Source organism: Bacillus rossius, chromosome 2, assembly GCF_032445375.1.
Source record: "Bacillus rossius redtenbacheri isolate Brsri chromosome 2, Brsri_v3, whole genome shotgun sequence".
NCBI classification, from domain to species: Eukaryota; Metazoa; Arthropoda; class Insecta; order Phasmatodea; family Bacillidae; genus Bacillus; species Bacillus rossius.
The window spans coordinates 37,839,314-37,866,238 of NC_086331.1; the positions used below are offsets into that span (position 1 = coordinate 37,839,314).

The 26,925-nt window shown below is 36.8% G+C and overlaps 1 protein-coding gene across 1 annotated transcript in view; it reads right to left on the minus strand.

Moving 5' to 3' along the window:
* Window positions 1–26,925, minus strand: part of LOC134528880 (uncharacterized) — a 530,965-nt gene that overhangs the window by 199,164 nt on the left and 304,876 nt on the right. The window contains exon 21 of the mRNA XM_063362546.1: window positions 16,706–16,857. Within this exon, the coding sequence (XP_063218616.1) occupies window positions 16,706–16,857 (152 nt within the window). The remainder of the gene's footprint in view (window positions 1–16,705; window positions 16,858–26,925) is intronic.

Here is a 26,925-nt window from a genome sequence, read left to right on the forward strand (position 1 = left end):
AGTACTTTTGCAGGAGATATATTAATTCTCGCTGATGAAATATGAAAAAATTTCTATTTAAGTATTGAATCTAATTTAAAACACTCAATTGGTATCTGGTATTAGTCTCAGTAACTAATATGAATTCTGATTTGGGATCTGACGCTGTATCGAAAGAACATAGGTGTAAGTTTTGCAGTAAAGATTTTATCTTGAGAAAGAATAAAAGACAACACGAGAAGAATGACTGTGTTAAAAATCCACTGCGCAATATGATAAGTTGTGTTCGATGTAGCAAGTCGTTTACGCGGAGAGAGAGCCTAAAAAGACATGGAAGAACTTGTAGCGCCAAGCCTGCGTACAAGCTAGAGGACAACGATGAATCTACCATCCTAAGAAAGAGTGATCTGCATTACCACAATAATTTTCTTGGCTCTTCCGATCTCGACAAAGAACTTAAATTGAAGGAGGTTGATGATTTACGGAAGAATGAAGACAATGGAAGAATCCTTAACGTGAAAAGTGAGAATATATTCCAGCCGAATTCAAGTAGATCTTTCCTACTTTGTAAAAATGATGGACTCCTAAAAAGGAAGCATGAAGACGATGAAGACGCTTCAACATCATCAACATCGAAATATTACGGAAAATTGGGTGAAGACGATTCCTTCTACGGTGATTGTTACAGTGACTCTGAGGCTGTTGACAAAGACATAGACTATGATGAAACACCTAAAGCTGCCAAGATCGAAGAATGTGGCGGTGTCCTGAGACCGAAACGGTGGAAACGACGTGATATATTAAATAAATCTGATCAAGCTTGTGATGATCACCGTCTCAAACATGGAAGTTACCCTGAGGTTGGTGGTAAAACGGAAGACACCAGAGATCATAATATTTATAAAGGTGCAAGGAAGATGGTGGTAGAAGAGATTGATTACACATCATGGAAAGATCCAAACATATTGGTTGACCGGTTAAGACTTCTACATGGTTCGCTTTGTGCAGGAAACTATTCGTGCATCAAAGAAATATCCTTCATACTCAAGGAACTGAGGAATGCTGGCTACATACAATAATGGCTTGTTTTACTTGCATTTGTATAATGTAAAGCAATAAAATAAACAATTTAAATTATAAGAATTTAATGTTTTTATTTCTTGTATTCTGATTTCTAAGACTTAGATCCCGTAACTTGTGCTTCCTTGTTGCCTTTTTTTTTTTTTTGATGATGGAGCTTCCAAATGTGCTGCCTTTTCGATGATGGTGCTTCCAAATGTGCTGCCTTTTCGTAGTCGGTGCTTCCAAATGTGCTGCCTTTTCGTAGTCGGTGCTTCCAAATGTGCTGCCTTTTCGTTGTCGGTGCTTCCAAATGTGCTGCCTTTTCGTTGTCGGTGCTTCCAAATGTGCTGCCTTTTCGTAGTCGGTGCATCCAAATGTGCTGCCTTTTCGTTGTCGGTGCTTCCAAATGTGCTGCCTTTTCGTTGTCGGTGCTTCCAAATGTGCTGCCTTTTCGTAGGCGGTGCTTCCAAATGTGCTGCCTTTTCGTAGTCGGTGCTTCCAAATGTGCTGCCTTTGCGTTGTCGGTGCTTCCAAATGTGCTGCCTTTTCGTTGTCGGTGCTGCCAAATGTGCTGCCTTTTCGTTGTCGGTGCTGCCAAATGTGCTGCCTTTTCGTTGTCGGTGCTTCCAAATGTGCTGCCTTTTCGTAGTCGGTGCTTCCAAATGTGCTGCCTTTTCGTAGTCGGTGCTTCCAAATGTGCTGCCTTTTCGTTGTCGGTGCTTCCAAATGTGCTGCCTTTTCGTTGTCGGTGCTTCCAAATGTGCTGCCTTTTCGTAGGCGGTGCTTCCAAATGTGCTGCCTTTTCGTAGTCGGTGCTTCCAAATGTGCTGCCTTTGCGTTGTCGGTGCTTCCAAATGTGCTGCCTTTTCGTTGTCGGTGCTGCCAAATGTGCTGCCTTTTCGTTGTCGGTGCTGCCAAATGTGCTGCCTTTAAGTAGTCGGTGCTTCCAAATGTGCTGCCTTTTCGTAGTCGGTGCTTCCAATTTTTTTTTCCTTTTTTGAAGGTGCTTCCAAGTGTGCTTCCTTTTTTTGATGGTGCTTCCAATTTTTTTTTTCCTTTTTTGAAGGTGCTTCCAAGTGTGCTTCCTTTTTTTTGATGGTGCTTCTATTTTTTTAATGTTGTTTTGACTCTAGTATTTTAGTAAAATGTTCTTGGTTTGACTAGCGTATTATTCCATACGGTGCATGTATATAAGCGAGTCCTAGACAGCAGGACGCTCAGTTTTGTTACTGACGTCGACGGTGTACGGATCACCTAGTTTGTTTCTTCTGGTGCATAAGACGTGTAATTGCTTGTTCTTGAGACTTCGATGGCATCTTTGCCGACTTTAACGTCGTACTCGATGGAGGATGTACCATCGACTACGGGAACCATGACGTCGGCGCCGACGATGTTGGAGCAGATCCCGTTGGCAACGCCTCTGACAACACTGGAGGAGACTTCGATATGTGCTGTTCCACCATTAGCTGAAGTTTCATCAGCATTGAATACTTCAATTAATGAAGAGCGTACTTCGCATCAGTGCAAATACTGTGGTGTATCATTTACTATCACCTCAAATGCTCGCAGACATGAAAGAAGCTGTTGTTCTTATAATGTTCAAAGAATACAATTTCAGTGCAATAAGTGCAATAAACTAATTTCACGTCTCGATAGCTTACATCGTCATTATAAAAAATGCTCCGAGACGTATAATGAACATGGTTATTGATTTGACTCATGTGTTGTACCGGCTAATGAGACTATATAAGTGATATGAACTTCAGTCCGTCTCTGGCTGCGGTGATGACCGGATCGGATAGACATTTAAAGTCATGTAAAAGGCTTAGTCCGTACAATAAGAAGACTGTTTGAATCGAGGAATCCAAAAGGCTTTAGTAATTTGTCAGTGTTTTTTTTTTGTACTTGTAGTAGTGTATTGAATTTATGTAATAAAATTTTTTTAAAAGAACTTGTGGTGTTTTTATTTTCTCAAACCTAACACTTTTTTAGTATTTTTTTAAATTAAAGTTGTTTTGTATCGGCCAGGGATTGAACCAAGGACCTAAGTCGATCCAATCAATCATTATATGGATTACAAATTTATTTAATGAATTTTGAACTTTTTCCCGAATCTCTAGCATTACAATTACGAATTTCCAATATGGTGGTCTTGTTGTCTGATAGGATGATGGTAGTAGATGATTTAAAGTCTCTTTACGAATGTTGAACATGGTTTATTGAAATTATTATTTTTTACATAAAATTAAACATTATTGCATCGATCGGGTATCGTACCGAGGACAGGAATCGATCGAATCAATATGTAAGTTAATGAGTGATTTATTTAATGAATTTTGGAACTTTTCCCGAATTTCTAGCTAAATAATTACGGATTTTCAAGATGGCGGCCAAATTTCAAGATGGTGGGTGTCACAGTACTAAATGATTACTGCACTCTAGCGGATAAGAACTATACTAACATGGCGTCAGCGCACTCTCGCCGACGAAAACAAGATGGTGGTCTCCAGCAACGAAGACAAGATGGCGGACATGACGACATACTAGGTGACGATATATATGCTTTAAGAAAAGTGGTGGGAGTCAGTCTGCTAGCACCCACCTAGGTGGAAGGATCGGTCGCCATTTTTAATTTTTTTTGTACTTGACGGGTTCGAACCGAGGACTCCGAGCTCCGTGTCGTTAATGTATGATTTTTTAATTTTTTTATTAAAATTTTATTATTTAAATTTTTTTATAATTTAAAAAAAAAATTTCATTAAATTCGGATAATAAATAAAAAAGTTAAAGATGGCGGCCGTAACGTAAATTGCAACGGTGACGTCATCGTCCAATATGGTGGAAAACACAATGCCGGAATTTTCGAGAACACAATGACGTTATCCAAGATGGCGGATCCAAGATGGCTGATCCAAAATGGTCGCCGGGGTCAAGGTCAAGGTCAAAGGTCAAGGTCACAACCATCCAAGATGGCGGTCATAATCCTAGATGACGTCAGAGGCTTATCGGAGGCTGTAGACAAGGATGCTTAAGCCTCTTTTAGGAATTTGGGTTCTTTCTAGGGCAAAACGACTTTTGAGGATTCTCGAAATCCGAATTTTTGAATTGTGGAATTATTTGAGATTTTTTGGTGGAAATTTTTTTCAAAAAAATTGAAATTTGGACGATTTTTGAGGAATTTTGGGCAATTTTTGCCCAATTTTGGTCATTTTTGGCGATTTTTGAGGATCAAATTCCAGGTCAAACTTGTCCCGTTACGATGTGTCCCGTTACACTCCTCCAAGATGTCCGCCGTGACGTTACAATGTAAACAATCTTCAATCCTCCGCCTGGCGCCTGTCCCAGACTCCCCTATTATATACTACTATCATAAAATCATACGTTTCATTGCTGAATGAGGTAAACCAAATACAATACAGAGCAATACCGAAAATTCGTTAAGAGTAGCGGAAACTACTTTGACCAGCGATCCTAGCGGGATGTGGATGAAGTTAGGTGTTTCGCCGTATTCGTTTACATTGTACTAAAAAAAATGTGTACTAAAATTAATGTGAATTTACTTCTAACACAAAATAAAGATTATTAATTACCATTATTCTAGCCTTATTTGGACTTTAAATTATCAAAAGTACCTGAAAAACGAGATTAAAAATCTCTAAAGTGCTATAACAAAGCATTATTTCGAATTATATTGCATCCAGCAATCAAGAGGTAGTGCCAGTAGCGGTGGTTCCACTCACTTTCCTAACGTAAAAAACATAGTGCCCGGTATTAATCTGCATAGCATTTGGTTAAACGTAGGCGTATTTTCTAGCGATTATCATAATCTTACAAATATGTTTAATATAAATATACATACAGATATCCGGCGTGACTAAAGACGATATATTAATTTAGACGATATATTAGTTTATTCTACTTTTCTTAGAGTAAAGTAGGCTAAAAAAGGCTATTTCGTTTCTGAAACATATAGGCTATCAGGTTTTGTCAGTGGCTTAGGTGAAGTCAAGTTGCTAACGCAATAAAAATTTATTGATTATAGCAAACATACATAGCAGAAGTAAACTTTATTGTATACGTTTGTGTTATTTATAAACTCGTCTTCAGATTATGTTCATAAAAATTACTAAACCAAAATGTTATAGGCTTGCATTATGGCGTAAAGGCGTCACAGCGATACAAAGGCAACAACATAACCACAAACAACTCCTTGTGGATATAAAATAATAATAATAATTCCATGAAATGTTAAGTTGCCGAACAACATGTTTTATTTAACAAGTTTCCGTTTCGTTCACTAACCCTATCGCTTTCTTTCCTTTGATTTCAAAGTATTTATTTCATATTACTCAGCAATAGAAATGATATATAAATAAGTCATACAGGAAATTCAACATAAATTTTTTGCTCTGGAAACATTAAACTACGAAATATACTTCTAGGACTCCAAAAATATTAACAGTTTTAGTATATTTAAACTGTCGTAGTATCAATTCTAAGTTATAAATAATAACGCAGGAGTGTACAATATTCCTTCAAAAACAGCAATACTTTATACGTAAGGGCCTTCCCTAGTTAAGCGTATACGCGTGTCTCCGTAAGTAAATGTTATGGTTATACTATGTTTTTCCACGAAAGTTGAAAATTGTCATGTTGTACATTTTCCGTATAATATATTTACATAGAAAAAAAAATTGTGAAAATGGCGAAAAAGTGCATATTCAGAGCCTGGTTACTCAGTTTACTTAATTCGCAGTCAAAATGTACAACATGAAATTAGTATATTTATAATTTGTCTTTTATCGCGTAATAATACTCCACTGTTACAGATCTTGTTTGCGAGTAATTAGGCATGGTGCGTTCCGCAGCATTGAATGCATTGCGTAGATGGGACAACTGCGCTCAAATATTTAAGAAGGAAGCCACCTTAAAAGACGATATATAGTAATGGTGAGCGACACACTATCGATTTGTCTCGGAAACGAACTACCCATCTTCCTTGAAAGATGCAGGCGATACTTGATGCGCGACACACTACCTGTTGTCTCGAAAACAAACTACCCTTCCTCCTTGAAAGATGCAGGCAATACTGAACACCCTCAACTCTTGTGGCAGAATGTCGAACCTCTCACAATGTTTCGGTAGTACTTCCAGAATCCACGAATAGAGTTACAAGTGGCTGTAATGTATTTACACACACTATATGGAGCAAGAATATACTAAAATACTTTTAGGCAAAATGACTTTAGGCAAAACGATTTTAGGCAAAACGACTGCTCGGCCAGTTAACTGTCTGTTAAAGAAAGCGAAGAGCTGAAACTTTAGGCAAAACAACTTTAGGCGAAATGACATTAGGCAAAACGACTTTAGGCAAAACGAATTTTAGGCAGTACGATGTTAGGCAAAACGACTTTAGGGGAACTTAAGCATCCGATTATAATTTTAGGCAAAACGACTTTAGGCACAACGATTTTAGGCAACATGACGTTAGACAAAATGACTTTTAGGCAAACCGACTTTAGGTAAAACGATTTTAGGCAAAATGGTTTTAGGCAATACGACTTTATGCAAACTAACTTAAGGCAAAACGACTTTAGGCAAAACGACTTTAGGCAAAACGACTTTAGGCAAAATGACTATAGGCAAAATGAATTTTAGGCAAAACGAAGGTGGGGAAACACGATTAGGCAAAACGATTTTAGGCAAAACGACGCGCCCCCCTGAACTACTGCGTTTACTTTTAATGAAGTTTTCAGTTTCTCTTAGTATTGCGCTTTAAATAAGTATCATGTTGACCAAAAATTTCATTGAAGAAATACGAAAATATCCAAATTTATGGAATATATCGATGAAAAAATATGGACTGATCTGTCTTGCCACCTAACGCAGCGAACATAGCATACATAGCGAACATCGCAAACATAGCGTAGCTGTCTGTGTGGCCTTACTATCCTCAACATTCTTCATGTTAGGCTGGGTTCACAACAAAACAAAAACAGTAGACCATGCATACGACCTGTGCGAAATTGGTTCACAATTGAATTCTTATGTTTCAATTTAATCCAATTGAAATTTGGCAATGAAAATAACTTCTTTGGTAGAGTAAATATATAAATAGTAATTTTAAGTGTAATTTTTCCGTGAAACTATTCTGCATCCTGTAAATTTTTTCTAACCCATACAATTTGTTAGGTTATGATAAGTTTAGCAAAAATTTTAGAAAAACATTTGACCTAAAAAAAGTTTTTCAGTATTTTTTAAATTTTTTTCTCACGAATCATTTATATAATATTTATCGTTGTAGTTTACAAAGATAGAATTACATGAGAAAATGTATATCACAATAACTATAAACCACCATAAAAATAATAAATATAAACAGTTCCCAACTCCAGCCAAAATAGCACCCTAATTTTCCCTCATTGACTGTTGCTCCATGCGACCTTAACAGAAATAATATATTCTTTTTCCTCACGAAACGACTATTGTTAGTTTTTGTGAATCATTTTTGAAAACATGGCGGTTAAATCTTGTGCACACGACCTATTGTTACTGTTATTGTAAGTAGTAGGCCTATATAATAGTTCATGCGAGGCCTGGCTTCAGGCTATGGTGCCCGTGGTACAGATCACCATCTTGAATTTTGATGTCACGGTGGCCATCTTGGATGAATTCACCTGTGGCCTAGACATTGACATTGAAATTTGACCTCGTCCGCCATCTTGAAATTCGCCAAATTGAAGTCGAGCGCCAAACTCACGAACGTTGCACTTTTCCTTACGGTAGAACCATCCGCTATCTTTAATTATGTCATCACAACCCCCATATTGTTTTAGTCTGCTGGAGGTTGACATCTTGGATTATGACATCAAAATCACCATCTTATTTTCGTCTGCTGGAGGTCGCAATCTTGAATGTTGTCACAGCCGCCATATTGTTTTTTTGTTCTGCTGGAGTTCACCATCTTGGATGATGTCATGTCCGCCATCTCTGTTTCTGATGTTTGATCCTAGAGTGCACCAGCATCACTCTTGTCTTATGCATGTAATGTTATTATTTCATTACATACCAATATTGTTATGACCCTTATTGACATATTAAATTTAATATTTTATACCAAGTACTTTATAAGCGAGAAGATTCGAACCATGACAGCTAGGATCTCTGGGTTGGAAAAAATATGCCTTTGACCTCACAGCCATCGAGACATTTACCAGACCGAGAATTATGTAAGGTTTATATAAAAATAACACATATTCGGACTTGTATTTTTTTATTTGAAGGAATAATAGCATCACTTGCTAGAAGGTGCTGCCAACATATAGTTTTCAATACTTAATACTTTGATTGCTAGTGTCATGTGGTACACACATCATTTGCTAGAGTGCACTGCCATTATCTTTGTTTTCAGTATCTGCTACTAGGAATGCTAGTGTCACGAAATACACACATCCTTACCAGAATGTATGCCACCCTATTGGTTTAGTTTTTACCCACTAGAGTTCAGTAGTATTTACTACCGTTGAATCCGCCATCTTGTCGGCCATTTTGGTTAACATCTAGAAAATCTGTAATTCTTAAGCTATAAAATCAGAAAAAAAATTCAAAAATCACTAATTAATTACCGATTGAGTCGATCGATTCCTGTCCTCGGTTTGATCCTTGGACGATGCAAAAAATTTAATTTAAGGTAAAAAAATGCTGATTTAATGAAAAATTATGAAACACCTAAAAATAGCTTAAATTCATCATCTGCTAAACTCCAGTAAGTTGATGATGACATATTGACCGCCATATCGGAAATTCGTAATTATTAACTCAGAAATTCGAAAAAAAATTCTAAAAATCATCAAATAAATCACCTATTAATGTAATGATTGATTCGATTCTGTAAAGTCCTTGGTTCAAACTTGTTTGATGCAATCATTATTTTCTGCTCTAAATTATTTATTTTATTAATCATCATCACTGCAAACAAGGATTCCTACCCAGCTGAAAATATATGTTATTCGATATCACTATGCCTACAAAGCCAAGTGTATCCAAACCAAAACAAAACAAAAAATACATTTTTACAATCAGACAATAGAATAGTCTTCGAAATGTCAGACCTAGTGTATATATAATCAATAAAAAGAAAATAACCATATAATCAAGCATGTCTTATGCTTTCTATGGCATCAAGAATCCCTGAAAATGTACACCATCTATAACTCGTCCAAAAGGTTTTGATTTATTAAATATTCAGCTCTGACTACAGAATTAACAACACACATTTTACGAAAAGGACGTATATTTAACATACATTCAACTCAGTAGAATACGATTCCATGAAAGGGAAATGATATCATAGGTAGGGATACGATAGGATCGGTAAGGAAACGATCCCATCAAAGGGATACAATTCCATCAGTAGGATACGATCGACAATATATAGTAGGATACAATTCCATCAAAAGGATACGATCTTACTAGTAGGATACGATAGACAGGATACAGTACGATACGATCCCATCAAAGGGATACAATCCCATCACGAGGTTATAATCGACAGGATATGTTAGGATAAGATCCCATAAAAGGGATATGATCCCTAAGTAGAATACAGTAGAAAGGATATGGTAGGATACTATCCCATCAAAGGGACACGATCGAAACTATATGGTAGGAAACGATCCATCAATAGGATACGATCCCATCAATAGGATGTGATCTCATCAGTAGCATATGTTATAAAAAAGATACATTTTAATCAGTGGAATACGATTGACAGAATATGGTAGGATACGTTTCCATCAGTAGAATATGATACCATCAGTAAGATATGATACTATTGAAAAGAATACAATCCCATCAGTAGGATATGATTAACATAATACAGTAAATCCGAACCCAAAAATATAAAACGATCGAGAGGATATTGTTGGATATGATCTAATCAGTAGTACATCATCGCTAGGATACGATTGTAGGATACGAAAGTTTTCTCCTCCATTTAGCTATAATGGTGCATTCTACATTTAGTTTAATTGATTTCAAATTATCTTTTGCACTAAATAGCCCAGACTGCTCGAATGGATTTATCACTCTCCATTTTGTTAGTAATTGGTGATGATTTTTACATCGTTTGTTAGAAATGTTTTTACAAGGACTTTGTCTTAGAAATCATCATTGAGAAATAATACAATCGTTTTGAAATTCCAAATAGAAATAATATTTCAATTTTATACACATCCAGGTCAAAATAGTCATTATTATCTGTAGACAGCTTCGTTCAGTTCTTTGAGTATGAAGACTACTTCGTTGATGTACGAATAATTTCCTGCCCTAAGCGAAACCAGCAGCAATCTTAGACGATCGACCAATATGTTAGGATCTTCCTATGACATGTAATCTATCCCTTCAGCCGCTTTCATCTTCCTTGAATGTTTATTATTAATATTTTTAAGATCTCTCAAGTCTTCCTTTTTAACATCAGCTTTAAAAAAAATATATTGTAATCCTCCCAGTGATAATCACAAGTTTGACCAAAATAATTATTTTTAAAGCTTCGTTTCCATCATTTGTGTCTCAGTGCTTCATCACAAACTTATGTCTTGGTAGCTTCGAACTCTTCTATATTGTTCTCATTTTCTGTAAATATGTTGTTATCGTTGTTGTTGTCATTGTTTCCAGTATAATTATTTAATTCTTCAACTTTTGTAGCAGAGACTTCATCAGAGAACTTTTTATAAAGGTCAAATCCTTCATGAATCATCTTAGGAGACTTGTTCTCATTTTCTTTCGGTGATACGATATCTTGTTTCCATTTCTTCGATGCTGGAATCTCAATATAATTCAGGCCATGCAGATGTTCAAGTGTTCTGATTTATACCAGTTCCACATACATTCTGTCCAAACATTGACTTTTTCTCAGTAGACAAAAAAAGTGTATCATCTTATGTTTTTTATGTGTTTTTTTTAATTATCAGTTCGCCCAAACTGAAAGCCGCACTTGCCACAACTTAGCATTTTCTGCAAAGAACTCTTTGCACATTTGCCTTTCAGATGACGTCAGAAACTGTTTGTTTTAGAGAACGAAATGCCACTGTACCGACACATATGACAACATTGACATCACTAGCAAAGTTCAGCTAAGTGTATGTTACATTTAGATGATTTTATACACATATAAAGTATGTTTTGCAAAGTATATTTTATAACATCCTTGGCATTCAAATATATGTTACCAATATATCTTCGCATATAAAAAATATATTCTAAGATATTATTATTTTAAATTAGAAAGCATAATGGACTATGCACGACTTGGTTGATTTTCCCCTTGTGATCCTGGCTGTTCCTGACTATATTTTGTCGGTATTCTCCTAGTGCTTCTGGTTATTCATGGAAAGACTGCTGTTGATTTTCTCTATGTGTCCATGACTGAATCTGACAAGACTGCTGTTTTTGTTCTCCTTGTGCTCCTGGTTATTTCTGGGGGAAAAAATATTCTTCATGCATTTTTTTTCACAATAATTCATGCAATTGTATTTAGAGTTTCGTTTAGTTGGTAAATTCAAGTTACCAAATCATTACTTACAATATTTTTTATCATGTGGAATTCCATCAAAATAGATCCTTTACTGAGTCAATTACTATGGCTTAAAACACTACAATGCAAGACGAAATCCCTTCCCTTAAATGTATAGTGAAGCCCTCCTTCGCTTGCGAATGTGAGTGATCATCCCGAATCTCATATACAAATAAATAATACAACCCAACAGAACTTGTGGTAACATCTTTAGCCAAGAATCGGAAATACTTGCAACAAGTTTCTTGCAAAATATAATTTGGCCAAAAATCTTTCGAAGTTGGATAATATTCTGTTTGAGATAGATGAAAGATGATTTTGATGATATATCAAGAAATGTTAATGTGGTTCCAAAATCAGTAATATCAATGTCGTCATATGTGTTGGTACAGTGTCATTTCGTTCACTAAAACCAACAATGTCCAATATCATAAAAAGGCAATAATTGTGAAAAGAGTCTTTGCAGAAAATGCTAAGTTGTGGCAGGAGAGGTTTTCAGTTTGGGCGAACTGATAATTAAAAAGAAAAAAAAACAAATCATAACCTAAAATGATACTTACAGTTTTTTTGTCTACTGAGAAAAAGTCAATGTTTGGACAGAATGTATGTGGAACTGGTATAAATCATAACACTTGAACATCTGCATGGCCTTTATTATATCGAGATTCCAGCATTGAATAAATGGCAACAAGAGATCGTACCACAGAAAGAAAATTATAACACGTCTCCTAAGATGATTCATGAAGAATTTTACCTTTATACAAAATTATCTGATGGAGTCTCTGCTACAAAAGTTGAAGAATTAAATAATTATACTGGAAACAATGACAACAACAACATATTTACAGAAAATGAGAACAATATAGAAGAGTTCGAAGCTACCAAGACATAAGTTTGTGATGAAGCACTGAGACACAAATGATGGAAACGAAGCTTTAAAAATAATTATTTTGGTCAAACTTGTGATTATCATTGGGAGGATTACAATAGTTTTTTTTTTAAAGCTGATGTTAAAAAGGAAGACTTGAGAGATCTTAAAAATATTAATAATAAACATTCAAGGAAGATGAAAGCGGCTGAAGGGATAGATTACATGTCATGGGAAGATCCTAGCATATTGGTCGATCGTCTAAGATTGCTGCTGGTTTCGCTTAGGGCAGGAAATTATTCGTACATCAACGAAGTAGTCTTCATACTCAAAGAACTGAACGAAGCTGTCTACAGATAATAATGACTATTTTGACCTGGATGTGTATAAAATTGAAATATTATTTCTATTTGGAATTTCAAAATCGATTGTATTATTTCTCGATAATGATTTCTAGTCAAAGTTCTTGTAAAAACACTTCTAACATAAAGATGTAAAAATCGTCACCAATGACTAACAAAATGGAGAGTGATAATAAATCCATTCCAGAAATCTGGGCCATATAGTGCAAAATGTAATTTGAAATTATTTCTAGCCAATTGCAAATGGCACCAATACAGCTAGATGGAGCTGAATCCTATCGAATCCTGCGAACACATCCTACTGATGGGAACGTATCCTACCATATCCTACTGATCTTACTGATGAGAGTGAATCTTACTTTATCCTGTCAATTTTATCCTATTGATGATATTGTATCCCTTTGGAGTGTCGTGTCATACTGATGAGATCTTACCCTTTGAAGCATCATATCCTACTGATGGTATCATATCCTACCGTATCCTGTCAGTCGTATCCCACTAATGGGATAGTATCATTTTTATGGGATAAAATCGAACTGTATTCTGTTGATTGTATACTGCTGTTGGGATCGGTTCCCTTCGACGGGCTCGTTCCTACCATTAACTGTCGAGTATATATCACTGATGGAATCGTATACCTTTGATGGGATCATATCCCTACTGATGGTATCGTATCCATTCGATGGGATTGTATCTACTGAGTTGTATATTTGTACAAATTTGCGGTCTTTTCGTTCAATGTATGTAGTAAAATCTGTATACAGAACATAATATTTCATGAATCAAAACCTCTTGGTCTTGTATTAAACATATACATTTTTAAGGGAGTCTTGGTTCCATACGAACCCTAAATCATAAGTTTTAGTTGCCTATTTTATTGTTACGGATTATTTTAATAATGTAGGTAGATATTTCGAAGACTTTTGTCTTGTCTGCTTGAAAAATGTCATATTGGTTTAAACATATGACAACTATTGATGAAGAAAACTCCTTGTTTTGGATTCTCTGGTCTATACGCCTGACATAGTAAATTGTATGGCATTGTGGTTTGTATACAATTGGCTTATACACCCGACATTGTAGGCATAGTGATATTTAGTAACATTAATTTAGTTAGGAATCCTTGTTTGCAGTGAAGATGATTAATAAAAAATATTCTTTTTAGAGCAAAAATTACTTTTTACACCGACCAATTATAGAACCAAGGACTTAAAATAATCGAATAAATAGTTACATAAATAGGCGATATATGATGATTTTTAGAATTTTTTTTCAAAACCTACAGATTAATAATTACGAATTTCCAAATTGGCAGTCAATATGTTATCATCGGATTACTGGAGGCTGGTAGATTAGGAATGTATGCCTCTTTTAAGATTTTTCACATGTGTTATTAAATAAGTATTTTTTGTACCTGAAATTAACTTTTTTGCATCATCCAAGAACTGAACCAGGGACAGGAATCGATCGAATTACTCAGTAAATTAGTGAATGAATTTTATATTCAATTTGGTAATTTTTCACGAATTTCTAGCTTAAGAATTACAGTTTTTTTTTTAAAATGGCAGCCAAGATGGCCAGCAAGATGGCAGAATCTACGGAAGTAAATACAACTACACAGTAATTGGTAAAAATAAAACCAATATGGCGGCAGCCCATTCTGGTGGAGTATGTGTGCACTACATAACACTAGCACTCATATCGAGTATTGAAAACTATATGTTGGCAGCACCCTCTAGCAGGTGATGCTATTATTCCTTCAAATTAAAAAAAATACAATTCCGAATATGTGTGTTTATTTTTTATAAACCTTATGTAATCCTCAGTCTGGTAAATGTCTCGATGACTGTGTGGTCAAAGGCATATGTTTTCCAACCCACATGTCCACGCTGTCGTGGTTAGGATCACCTATCTTTCAAATTATTGGTATAAAAATTTTATGTTGATAAGGGTCATAACAACAGTGGTATGTAAGGGAACAATAACCTTATGTGAATGAGACACAGTGATGCTGGTGCACTCTAGGATCAAACATCAGAAACAAATATAGCGGACATGACATCATCCAAGATGGCGACCTCCAGCAGACGAAAACAAGATGGCAGTTGTGATGTCATAATCCAAGATGTCAACTTTTAGCAGACGAAAACCATATGGCGGCTGTGATGTCGTAATCCAAGATATCAGAAGGATCTACTGTAACGAAAAGTGCAACGATCATGAGTGGGTCACTCGATTTCAATATGGCGTATTTAAAGATGGCGGACGAGGTCAAATTACAAGTTTAGGTCAAGGGTCAAGGTCAAAAGTCAAGGTTATCCAATATGGCCGCTGCGAAGTCACAATCTAAGATGGCGTTCGGTACCACAGGCACCACAGCCTGAAACCTGGCATCGGAGGAACTATATACTACTACTACTACTACTACTACTACTACTACTACTATTGTAATTATATCAATTTTATAACAAGCCGTACTGTTTCTACGACTTAAATGGTCCTTCTAGAGATAGGTGTATTACTTTTATTTAGATGGGATGATAAGTGCGACGCTCGTTGGTGCTTGTAGCACGGTATCGCCTCTAAGCTCAAGGCTCTTGAACTGGTGCGCGGTCTTTACGTCGTGCAAAGGCCAACCATGAGATCTGAGTGGCAACCATAACTTTATATGATGTATGAACGAATATAAAGATGTACTGCATGTATCTAGTGCTTTCGAGAATTTTCGCCGCTAGTTTCACACACAATATAATTCTGAAAACACCCGATATCGGCCATTTTTATTCTACAAAACATAGAGTTTATAAACGAAATCCGTAAATAAAACTACAACGTTGACCTCAATATTGTCTTTGTGTTTATCATAAACAGTCGCTAGTCGTATAACTTGAGCAGTTTTAAAATCACGCGAGTTCTCCTAAAGGTCTGTGCACCCTGTGTGTGTGCCCGGATAGGCAGACCCATCAGGTCGGTTTTATAAACTGCACAAGGAAAGTAACATCGCAACGACGCAACACGCAAACAAAGCAAAAATAAAAAAAATCACGATCGTTTTTAAAGTCCGCTAGTCACCAATCCTACAAACTTAAAATTGTAAAATGGTAGAAAACAAATTTCTTCATCGGGCTTCTTTTGATGATTCCTCTTTGTCAAAAAAACAAATGAAATTTTCAATAATTTGATTTTTAAGTGTTAGTTTAACAAGTTGAAACGTGTTGAATAGAATAAAAACAACATCAGTGCATTTTACATACATAACGCATGAGTCTAGTCTAAAAGTTTTCGGAACACTTCTCTTCAAATATTGAAAACGAAACGCAAGAAGTTAAAATTGGGCCGATGCTTGCATTGCGTTTTTTCGTTTTACGTAGTTTGTAGACGGGTATTTGATAACGTCTTTGTTTTTTTTCTTGCGTTTCTTGCCTTCCTGTGTATTTTATAAATCAGCCTTAAGGAGGTTTAAAATCTGTAACATTGTATGTTTCCATATTTTTTTCTATTTTAATAATCTTGAACTATTTATACCAATTTTTGGCATGTTAAGGCATAAATCATATTTCCAGACCTTCTATACCATTTTGCAAACTCATATTTACTAACAGGCTATATAGTCTGTAAGCGCCGTGAGGAAACATATTATTTCAGCTGTCATGGTAATAACATCAGTTCACAAGTGTTGACATAAACAAGTAGCCACAGCCAAAATCATATGCCACGCAAAAAAAAAAAAATAGCACTGAAGCTTTATTGGAAGTGGACTCAAAATATTTGAAATCGCAAGATGGCGAGGCCTTATGTCTTGTTTTATGACAAGCCAGTTTTGTTCCCGCTGTTCGGAGCCAGAAATGTGGAACAGCGTACCTGCGCCAGGAACGTGAAGGACCGACACGGGAACTCTCGCTCCACGTCACACGCGTGTTGGCAGCTGGAGTCGCTGAAGGACGACAGTGACTTGTCCGTGTAGATCAACTGGTGGTCTCTCTGGAAGCTGCGGTATGGACACCTGCTCAGCGCTGCCAACACGCGGAAAAACAACCTGAATTGCACACACTCAGGAAAAACTAACTCTTGAACTAAATTTCATAATGTTAGGATGTTTAAAGTTTTATGAAGTGAAACTTCTTTGCTGAGGGGGATAAAATTATCGAGCGTTACGAAAATTCTGATCGCAAAAGGGAATGTGGGTGGGGAGGGGGGCACCATTAGTGGGGGAGACGGCAGGGGAGTGGTAGAAATGATGCAGCAAAATTCATAATTGCACACTTGCATGCTTGAACACTTGCATAATATCGCACTTTCATACTTTCACACCTGCACACTTGCATACTTGCACACTTGCATACTTAACATTTGTACACTTGCATACTTGCGCAAAAGCATAATTTAGCGCTCGCATACTTGCATATATTTGCGACCTCAGCCTATACATAATAATATAATAAGCAAGAAGGTTCCCTTCTGTCACGATTGGACTCCACGCACACATTATTTTTGGTTAGGTAAAACTTTTAGCTGCAGCAACGCAAATTTTTCCGGGCAAGAAGTAGTTCAACGCTTATCCAAGCAAGCAATAGTGACAAGAGGAGGAATATAAGCATGCTTGCTCTAATTTCCTCATCATCGTATTACTTGCTTGCTCAGTGTGTGCTATATTTAATACTTCCTGCAAATGGCTTTTATCTTCTTAAATGCAGTACATTATTTACACTTGGATTTATATAGGTAACATTCATTGGTTTATTCTCCATGTTATCACTGCAAGTGGTAATTACACCCAGCTAATATCGGGTAGGTATTTGACAACACTATTGCTAGTAAATGCAAATTTCTGATCAGATTGTGTTGTTTTGGCTATTTTGGTATAATGCTGTTTAATTGATTGTATTTGGTTCTTGTAATATTATTTGTTAAATATTTTTGTAAACATAATTTCTTTGCCTCTTTAAAGTTTTTCATTAACGTTAAACGATATAATTTTAGGTATGTTAGCATTTGCACAAAACCTAACTTTATTGGGTGGAAAACCTACAATATTCATTTTGATTGAAGTTCAAAATATATTTTTCATAATATTATTACTTTTCTAGGGCATGAACCATAATTTATTTTCAAAAATGGCCAACATCTTGAATAGGTGACAGAATATAACTTTTGTACAACTTAGACTTATGTAACAAAATATGTCGATTTATGGGCTAGTTATTAGGCAAACACTAAATTTACAAAATTAAAAATACATTTATCATCTGTGCTGGTGGGTGACAAAAATATACAGCCTGTCATCACCATTATAATTAAGTGTTTTGTGCAAAGTATGCATTCTTAAAACGTAATTTTAAACACATATTATCATGAAGAAAAATTACAATGAATTACTATTTAGCGAAGTTATATTTTGGAAATATATATAATATTTTCTCTTGTTATGCTCACACATGTTTATTATAATGTATATATCTATAGCAATATTTCACATATTTGGGACTGTAAAGTTTAAAATTAATGTTACATTTCTGTTAACGTAAACATCGTCACCAGGATTATGGTAGTTACTGTCCTTTTACACTTTCGAAACAAGGGAAATCAGTGATTGTCTTTCTCATCTAAAATCCCTTTACGCTACCGGTATCGTATTTAAAAAATATATCAGTATTTTTTTAGAAACTGCAGTTCATTTTATTAATTATTTTATTTGACTTTACTAAATAATAAAAAAAGCTTAGCAATATATAGGAGGTCGATCGTTAATTTTATGTAAAAAATAATAATTTACGGAAAAAATAAGTTCGCAAGTTTCTATAAACGTTTAGTTTGATACGTGACCAGAAAATGTCAACGTATTTTAGTATTATACATGGTTTTTTCGCCTCATAATACGAGGCACATTTCCACCCTATTGCGCATTCAAAATTTTTTAAAATCTTAAAGTGTTTCGACCCATGCTATTATATGCACTGACGATTTTCTCGCATACAATATTCCCACAAATATGCATAACTAAAGGTGCATAGTAGATAATCAACATACACATGAACACACCCTCCCCACTAAGATAGGTTAGCACCTCGTGGGAACGACAGGGAGAGCTGCTCACACGCTCCTCCACTCAATTATGTCTCTCACATACAGGGCTGCAACTAGAGTCTCTGGCACCCGGGGCATGAATGGATTCATGCGCCCCCCCCCCCCCTCGTTTTTTGCACATACCACACCAATAAAGCGGGGGTCCTCCCATGGAAAAATGGTGCTATTTAAGCATTTTCCATACCTACATGTAACAGTTTCTGTGCTACTGTAACTTCGATGCAAAAAAATTTTACCAGTTACCAGAGATAGTAGGAATTACAATGAAAGCGATTTCGGCGCCCCCACAGCTTTGCGCCCGAGGCGTATGCCCCGCTTGCCCCCCCCCCCCCCCCTCCCCTAGTTGCAACCCTGCTCACATAGATGAATGTCACTAGATATTGTACACAAACGATTCTTTATTTACCAACATCGGAATGTAATTCACACTTAAATCTGATGCATGATACTTTTATTTTAATATTATTTGTAAGTAAAAGCTAATTTTAATTTCTATATCTGATTAGTCTGACGTATAAAATTGTTAGTTTTAAAGAAACAATTTTAACAATTTTTTATAAATAATGTGTAAAGTATCAACTTTTCCACTATCAGGTTGGTGTCCTTGTTATTTAAATCGCGTGCGTGAAAGATTGTTGCGTTCTGCACGTGTCTGTCGAATGTATTAAAAATTATAAAATGGTTGCATAACTCATACATACTTTGTAGCGCTTCAAATCAGAACTAATCGAGAGATCTCGTAACTTTTTTTTTAATACAAACATTTTTGTTGATTTTTGTGTGCTTGTGTATGCTTGAATATAACATTAGATTCTGTTACAAGGATACTAGAGGCGAGACAGTGAGGCAGGCCAGTGGGCCTGGTGCGCCAGCCAGCAGGGGGTCCAGGGGAGGCCCCGCTGGTACCGCCCATCCCTCTGCGATAATCCGATTAGAAGCGGCGCGGCGCCTCTCTGCCTGTCTCTCGAGAGTTCGACACGTTCCCAGAGCTCAGTCTGCGTACTTGGAGTAACTAACACGCAACTGTTCTCGTAGCTTCGAGTATTAAATCGAGGATTCTGAGGATGCGACACTTCTGAGGGCTACAAGGCTTTTGAATGCAGGACTTGCCAGGTTTATAAGACCACACCAACTTCTGGAGAAAGAGTGAGACGTTGGTAGCGAAATCGGTGAGAGTGCGAGACAGGGGCGGATCCAGGGCCGGGCGACCCGGGCAATCGCCCAGGGCCCCGCGCCTAGTGGGGGCCCGCGTCTGCCCTCACCCTAGCACCTGTCATGTAATGTGTTCGAAATTAAGTTGTTCACCCCTAATGTTTATTAGAACCTCTTTTATATGTTGTGCCGTTTATTGGTATGGTTGGCACAGATTTTAATTTTTAGGCTCAAATTTTCATTTTTAAATTTTTTGCATTTTTATTCTTATTTAATTTTTGTCAGACTTCTGTACACTCATATCAAACCTTTTTTTATCCTAGTTCTCTTTCCCTGGTATTCGGCGCACACTAGTGGCCGTGTCCTTAAGTCTCTCCCTCTCTCTTTTCTTTGGCCGCCAGAGAGCACACTTGTCCCCCACCCCTTTAGCCCCATGCTGGTTGCAAGTCACCTAGCGCGAGATTTGCGAGTCGAAGTTAAACTTAGTTCAACTGCGCCTCCATAGAGCGCGCGGCGGTCGACGGCTATAGAGGTTTTTACCAAGCAACAGACCTTCGTTTTACCTTGCCTCGGACGTCTTCGGCTCCTTTCGGCGCTGAGCCATGTCTCTCCCCCCCCCCCCCCCCCCCCCCACTTTTTCGGCCAACCGGGTCCCAGCGTCCTTTTTTTTTTGACGATCTAGCCGCCATGATGAATTAATGCGCGAGCTGTTGGTCTGACTACATCGGCGTCTCTGTCGAATTGCTTCTTGAATAATAAATCGCGGGCAGATCTGCCTTCTTCTGCGCTATAGGATGTAATCGTCTTGGCCGAGGGAATTTTTCCCTAAAATTTTTCTTTGTCTTCTGTTAGTTAGTCAGTCAACCCGAATAGCTACGTTTCAGTATAATTATTTTAAATTCTTTTCTTTGTGCTTCCGCGACATCTCCGCGATGCGCGTCCTAACTGGCGATCGCGCAACATGAATGGAATCATCTGTCATCACCCTGCTTCGGTGAGTCTTTTGCATTCAATATTTCCCCCAATTCGCTCCCTTTTAGCGGGCTTTTGCCTGATTGATGGTCTGTCTGCTACTTGGTCTAATCTCTGTCGATATTGGACCTTGTTGCAGGCAGGGTGCAAGAGATACCTACCGATTGAAGAAACACCCCCGTCATCCGAGAGTCACCCCTCCACAAATGGTCGTGATTGAAAATCAATTCAGTGAACCCCAACAAAATTTATTCTGCTCTTCCCGCCGAATTTTACCTGGTCGTGAGTTCTGAACGACAAAATTTCATTAATCTTGGTGTGCCAGTGTACAGGGGAGAAGTTTTTGTGAACTATGTAAAGTTATATCTTCAGTAATTATGACTCAAGAAGAATTAACCCTTATTGGACATGGGGATATTGTAATTTTTTTTGCATAAGATTCAAAACCAAGGCAATATATTCTAACTATTTTTGTAAACATTTCACTATGGCTAGAACCTTGTTAAATTTTCGCTAGATTCGCGGTCCGGACTCGCTAGCACTATAAATTGTGTTCATGTTTTCTTCATTAATGATTGCTAAGATGTTAAAATGCTAATTGGTTGATCGATGGTTAATCTGCCTTCATCTTTTCTGGTAAAATCTAATTAAAGAAAGATTATGCACTACATAAAAGAATATTAATATAAATAAACCAGCGAGCCTATAGATCACATGACTTATTTTGTTGTTTTTATTTAATTGAGTACCTATATGTATATTTCTACCGATCCACTGACTCCCAAATGGATTGTTTGTAGGGAGTTTCTAAATTATTTTGTTCCCCGCCTCGTGCCACCTCTGGTGATGTTCGAATTTTATGTGAATTTTGTAGCTTGTTGCTCAGCTGTTTCCTAGGACTTTTAAGAGGTGTTATAACACTAAAAATCAAGGGCACGAGGGGCGTTACAATGTATTACCCTCAACATGCAGGGGACGAGTGTCAGATAATCGGGTTGGCAATATGTGGATCGCATTACCTGACACTTGCCAGCCGACGATGCTGATTAGTGTTTGCTTCAGGTTACAGTTATCACAGATACGGCGACAACAAGGCTTTGCTCTGGGTGTCGTTTTCCTCTGATATATCTCTGGGGAAGGGCGGTGAAAATTACATACAGTTGTGCTTTTTTGTTTTATGTTTATATAACTGCTGCCAGTTATAAAAAGAAATTGAAAGTATGGATCGCTATGTATACACTAAACTTCCTCTCAATCTTCTCAATTTACGTGACTGTAGTCAGCGGCTGATAATTAGCCTTACCTTCCCTTTTACGATATTCAAAAGTGGAGGGGGTGTGAACGTACGCGTTACAGACCGATGTTGTTACTGCAGTGTCGCCAGATCAGTGGAAATATTAAGTCATGTATCGTGCAGTGTACATTTTGAATCTCTATTCGTTCGTCCTGTTATTTTGTTGTAACTACTTTCAATGATATTTATTAATAGGGCTAGTTATTTTTAATTAGATAGTTTCATAATCAAGGCTGAAATTTTTATTTGTTAGTTTCAGTCAGATTAATTTAGAATGACCTCTCGTGATCGTGACTTTGGTAGGAAATATGATTCTGGCAGTTCCAAACGGAAAAAAAAAATTGAAAAACACAAAGAACTTGAAAAAAAATTAAGTGGTTCTTTAACAAAATATTTAAAGACTGATAAAATTACTGGAGTAAGGAACAGTTGTGAGTTCAAGATTCAATACCATTAACAGAAGTTAAAGACATAAAAATACCCAGTAGTCAAAGTGGATCTGCCCTGAAAAACAATGAAGTGTTGTGTTCCGAGTGTATGTCTGCGTCATCTGAACATCTGTGCGTGCGAGATTCAACGATGGTAGAGGAAGAAGTTACTGTCGCTGAAGAGGTAGGACTCAGTGGCCACAGTGATACACCTTTCGGAAGCAACAAGGTGATGTATCCTGAGTCGACGTCATCATCATCTGCACATGTGCCATTAGAGGATAACGATGCAGACTTCGACATCCGTGAGGAAATCGATACCTTACCAACCAATGCAACTGTGAGTGACCCTTTTTTTAAGGCCTAAACAATTAAATGTCTTACAAATAACTAGTATAGTTCAAAACGGCCCCGTGATGGTATACAATAAATCTTACCCCAAAAATGAAAGTGGTCGACATTTTACAGACAAACATGATATAAAAAGACTTATAAATGGCGAAGAGCAAGATAGGCGATGGTTAGTTTATTCCGAGTCGAAAGATGCTGTTTACTGTTTTGCATGTCGTTTATTCTCTCTAAGACCTAATCCCAAAATTGTCCTTGGATCTAATGAAGGTATGAGTGACTGTAAGCATCTATCCGAGGTGCTCAAGTCTCACGAAAAGAGCTAGTGTCACAAAGAATGCATGGTAAATGGCTTAGTTTAAAAATTGGCCTTTCTTGTGAAAAAACTATTGATTCACAAACCCAAGCCCAGATTCAAGCTGAACAATAATGCTGGAGAGACATTTTAGAAAGGCTATTAGCCATCGTACAGTTTTGGGCTACTCATAACTTTTCTTTCGGAGGGCATGGAGAGAGGTTGTCCAATTCGAATAACAGTGGAAATTTTTTGGATTTCGTTAATTTGATTGCACGATTTGACACAACATTGTTAGAGCACTTGCACCAAACTATTAACAAGACAGTTGCCAGAAACCACTACCTGAGTAAAACTATTCAGAATGAATTCATCGACATAATGGCCAATCATGTTAGAGCTAAAATAACAGATAAATTATTAAAGAATAAGTACTTTGCAATCATTTTGGACTGCACTCGAGATATAGCTCGGATTGAACAATTGTCAATAATTCTAAGAATAACAAACCAAGACACTGCAGAAATTGAGGAAAATTTTGTAGCAATTTGTAGTTGTAGAAAAAACTACTGGTGAAAATCTGGCCAATTACATAGTAATCAAATTGGAGGAGTTAGGTTTGTCCATTGTCAACTGTAGGTGTCAAGGCTATGAAAATGGTGCTAACATGTGTGGGGAAAAGAGCGGTGTACAAAGAAGGCTACTCAACATGAATCCTCTTGCATTCTTTGTACCGTGTGGAAGCCACAGCTGGAACTTAGTTTTGGGAGATGCTGCTTCATCTTGTGCTCAAGCGCAGACATTTTTTGGTCTTTTGCAAAGACTGTACACAGTTTTCTCTTGCTCAAGTGAACGATGGGGTACTCTGAAGTCGCATGTCAACATTTCTCTCAATCCTCTTTCCGAAACCAGATGGGAGTGCAGAATTGAATCTGTAAAAGCTGTGAGGTATCAGCTAAGCAATGTTTGTGATGCTTTGTCAAGTCTTCGTAAGAGTAACACAGACTCTGGTTTAATAAGTGAAAGTCAATAGTTAGAAATCGAAATTACTACATACGAGTTTGTTGCATCTCTTGTGGTGTAGTACGATATTCTTGTCAAAAAAACACCATCAATAAGGTATGGCAAAATGTAAATGTGCATTTAGGTGTGGCAGTTAAGCACTTAGAAACATTTGTCAAGTGGTTAGATGAATATCGTCTGAGTGGCTTCAATACGACATTGGTAACAGCAAGAGAAGTAGCAGAAGAAGTTGGCATCAATAACGTGTTTAAGAACAGCAGAAGACGGCGTAAAAAGAAAATGTTCTTCTATGAAAGAGAATATGAAGCCCCCGAGCTTCCACATGAAGATAATTTCAAAATAAACTATTTTCTGGTGGTAGTAGATGCAATACGAATGAGCTGTCAGCCAAGATTTGCAGCTTTGAAGACCTATAAAAGCAAGTTTGGCTTTATGTATCAAATCAAGGGCCTACAGAATATGAGTGATGAAGATCTGATGAATAATTGTCAAGAGCTACAAATTTCATTGAGCGCCGGAGATAAAAGGGATATTGATGGTGTGGAACTCTATGAGGAATTAAAAATGTTGGCCCTTGTCTACGATGGAGAACAAGACGATGTATTTTCAGTTCTTAAGTACATTGTACAAAATAGCTTGATAGATCTATACCCAAACATTTTTGTAGCATTGAGAATAATAGGTACAATTGCTGTGACAGTAGCATCTGCAGAAAGGAGTTTCTCCACGTTAAAGCTTATGAAGATTTATATAAGAAACTCCATGACACAAAATCGACTATCATCTTAAGCTCTCCTCTCCAAAGAAAGCGAGTTGGTAAACAGTCTAGATTACACTGATCTCATAGAAGACTTCAGCCGGAAAAAATGTCGCAGCGTTACATTTTAATGAAGTGCAGTAAAAGCAAATAGTCACAAGAGCTTGTATTTTGAGATGAGTTGGTGTTGTAATATTTTGCTTTGAAATGTTGTAGTTGGGTTTTTTCCCCTAAAACAATTTATTTTCATAAGTGAGGGGAAAAAAATTCACCCACGTGATTTTTGTACCAAATTAATTTTACGACTAATTTACATAATTATATAGCCAAAACAGCTATATAAATTAACCCTTATTTACATGTGGCATATATCTGAGTATTTGTACAAAAATAATTCAAATTTATGTTCGTATTTTTATTTTTCTTCTTTGTATAATTTTATTTTATGTGAAAAATTATCGTATGTAAATAAAAAAAGGAAATATTGTTTTTTGTTTTTGCTTTTGATTTTTTATATTTTTTTATGATTTCACTTTTAAAAATATTCACAGCTTTTATAGACTTATAAAATGACCAGATTTCACCAGAATTAAATTGTATGCATTAATAAAACTAACCCAATTACAATTTACCACGAAAGAAAATTTCTTTACCATCGTCGAAATTTAGGTTCCATGTAGGCTCAAAAGTTAAATTTTCTAATTTTCCGGGAGTGTGACCACAAATCCCCTTTCACCAGTGGTATTCCATACTCCATTCTGATAAGACCACCCCCCCCCCCCCCCTTTTTCAAAAAGAGTTACAAGGGCCCCGCTGAAATAAATTGTCCAGGGCCCCGCAGAGTCTAGGTCCGCCACTGGTGCGAGACAAGTGAACCTCGGAGCGATGAGAGCAATGAAGCGTAGAAGGTGAGTGATCTCTTGGTGAGTGATAGCGGAAGGCGAGCGACGGGCTTCGTATGCAAGAATAGTGAACCTTGGAGTGATGAGAGCAATTAAGAGGAGAGGTCGAGTGACCACTTGGTGAGTGACAGTGGATGACGAGAGACTGGCTTCGTGTGCGAAGATTGATGCTTCGGGGCCAAAGCATCCGGGACATTGTTGTGTGTGCGGCGGACGAGTGAGTAGTGCGAGGTAGTGGGTTGGGTCAGAGAAGCGCGGTAAGATACGGACAGTAGAGAGAGCCGCTGTCGAGTCCAGCTCCAGTGGGGAGAGTAAATAGTGGACATATTAAAAGTATGATTACACTCTAGACAGGAAATTAAATTGTTATAACATAATTACTATTTGAATTAGAGTTCCAGAATCAAACCCTAGTTAATTAAATCGGTTTTCCGTTCCGTAACAAAACATATTCAAGGTATTTATAGTCACCACTTTAAAATAAGCCAGTTAGTGTGTATTGTATTATATGTGCATTTATGTAAATAAATATCGCGATTTTAGGCGCCACATTTGTTTGTCGTGAAACAAGTAGGGTAATCTGATATTATTATTTTATCATAATTAACGAACACAACCTTAAGTTGAGACCCCGCTATTCGATGATTGGAATTTTGCAACTTTTTAATGGTCTTTAAATATTAAAAACTAGTTTTTTATTATATCACTATGTGTTCATTTAGATGTTTAGCAAGATAATTTTATTTTTTTTTATATTTTAGTTTGTTTAGTTTTAAATTTACGGCATTTAATTTATACAATGATCAATTTTTGTTGTAAAGGTGAG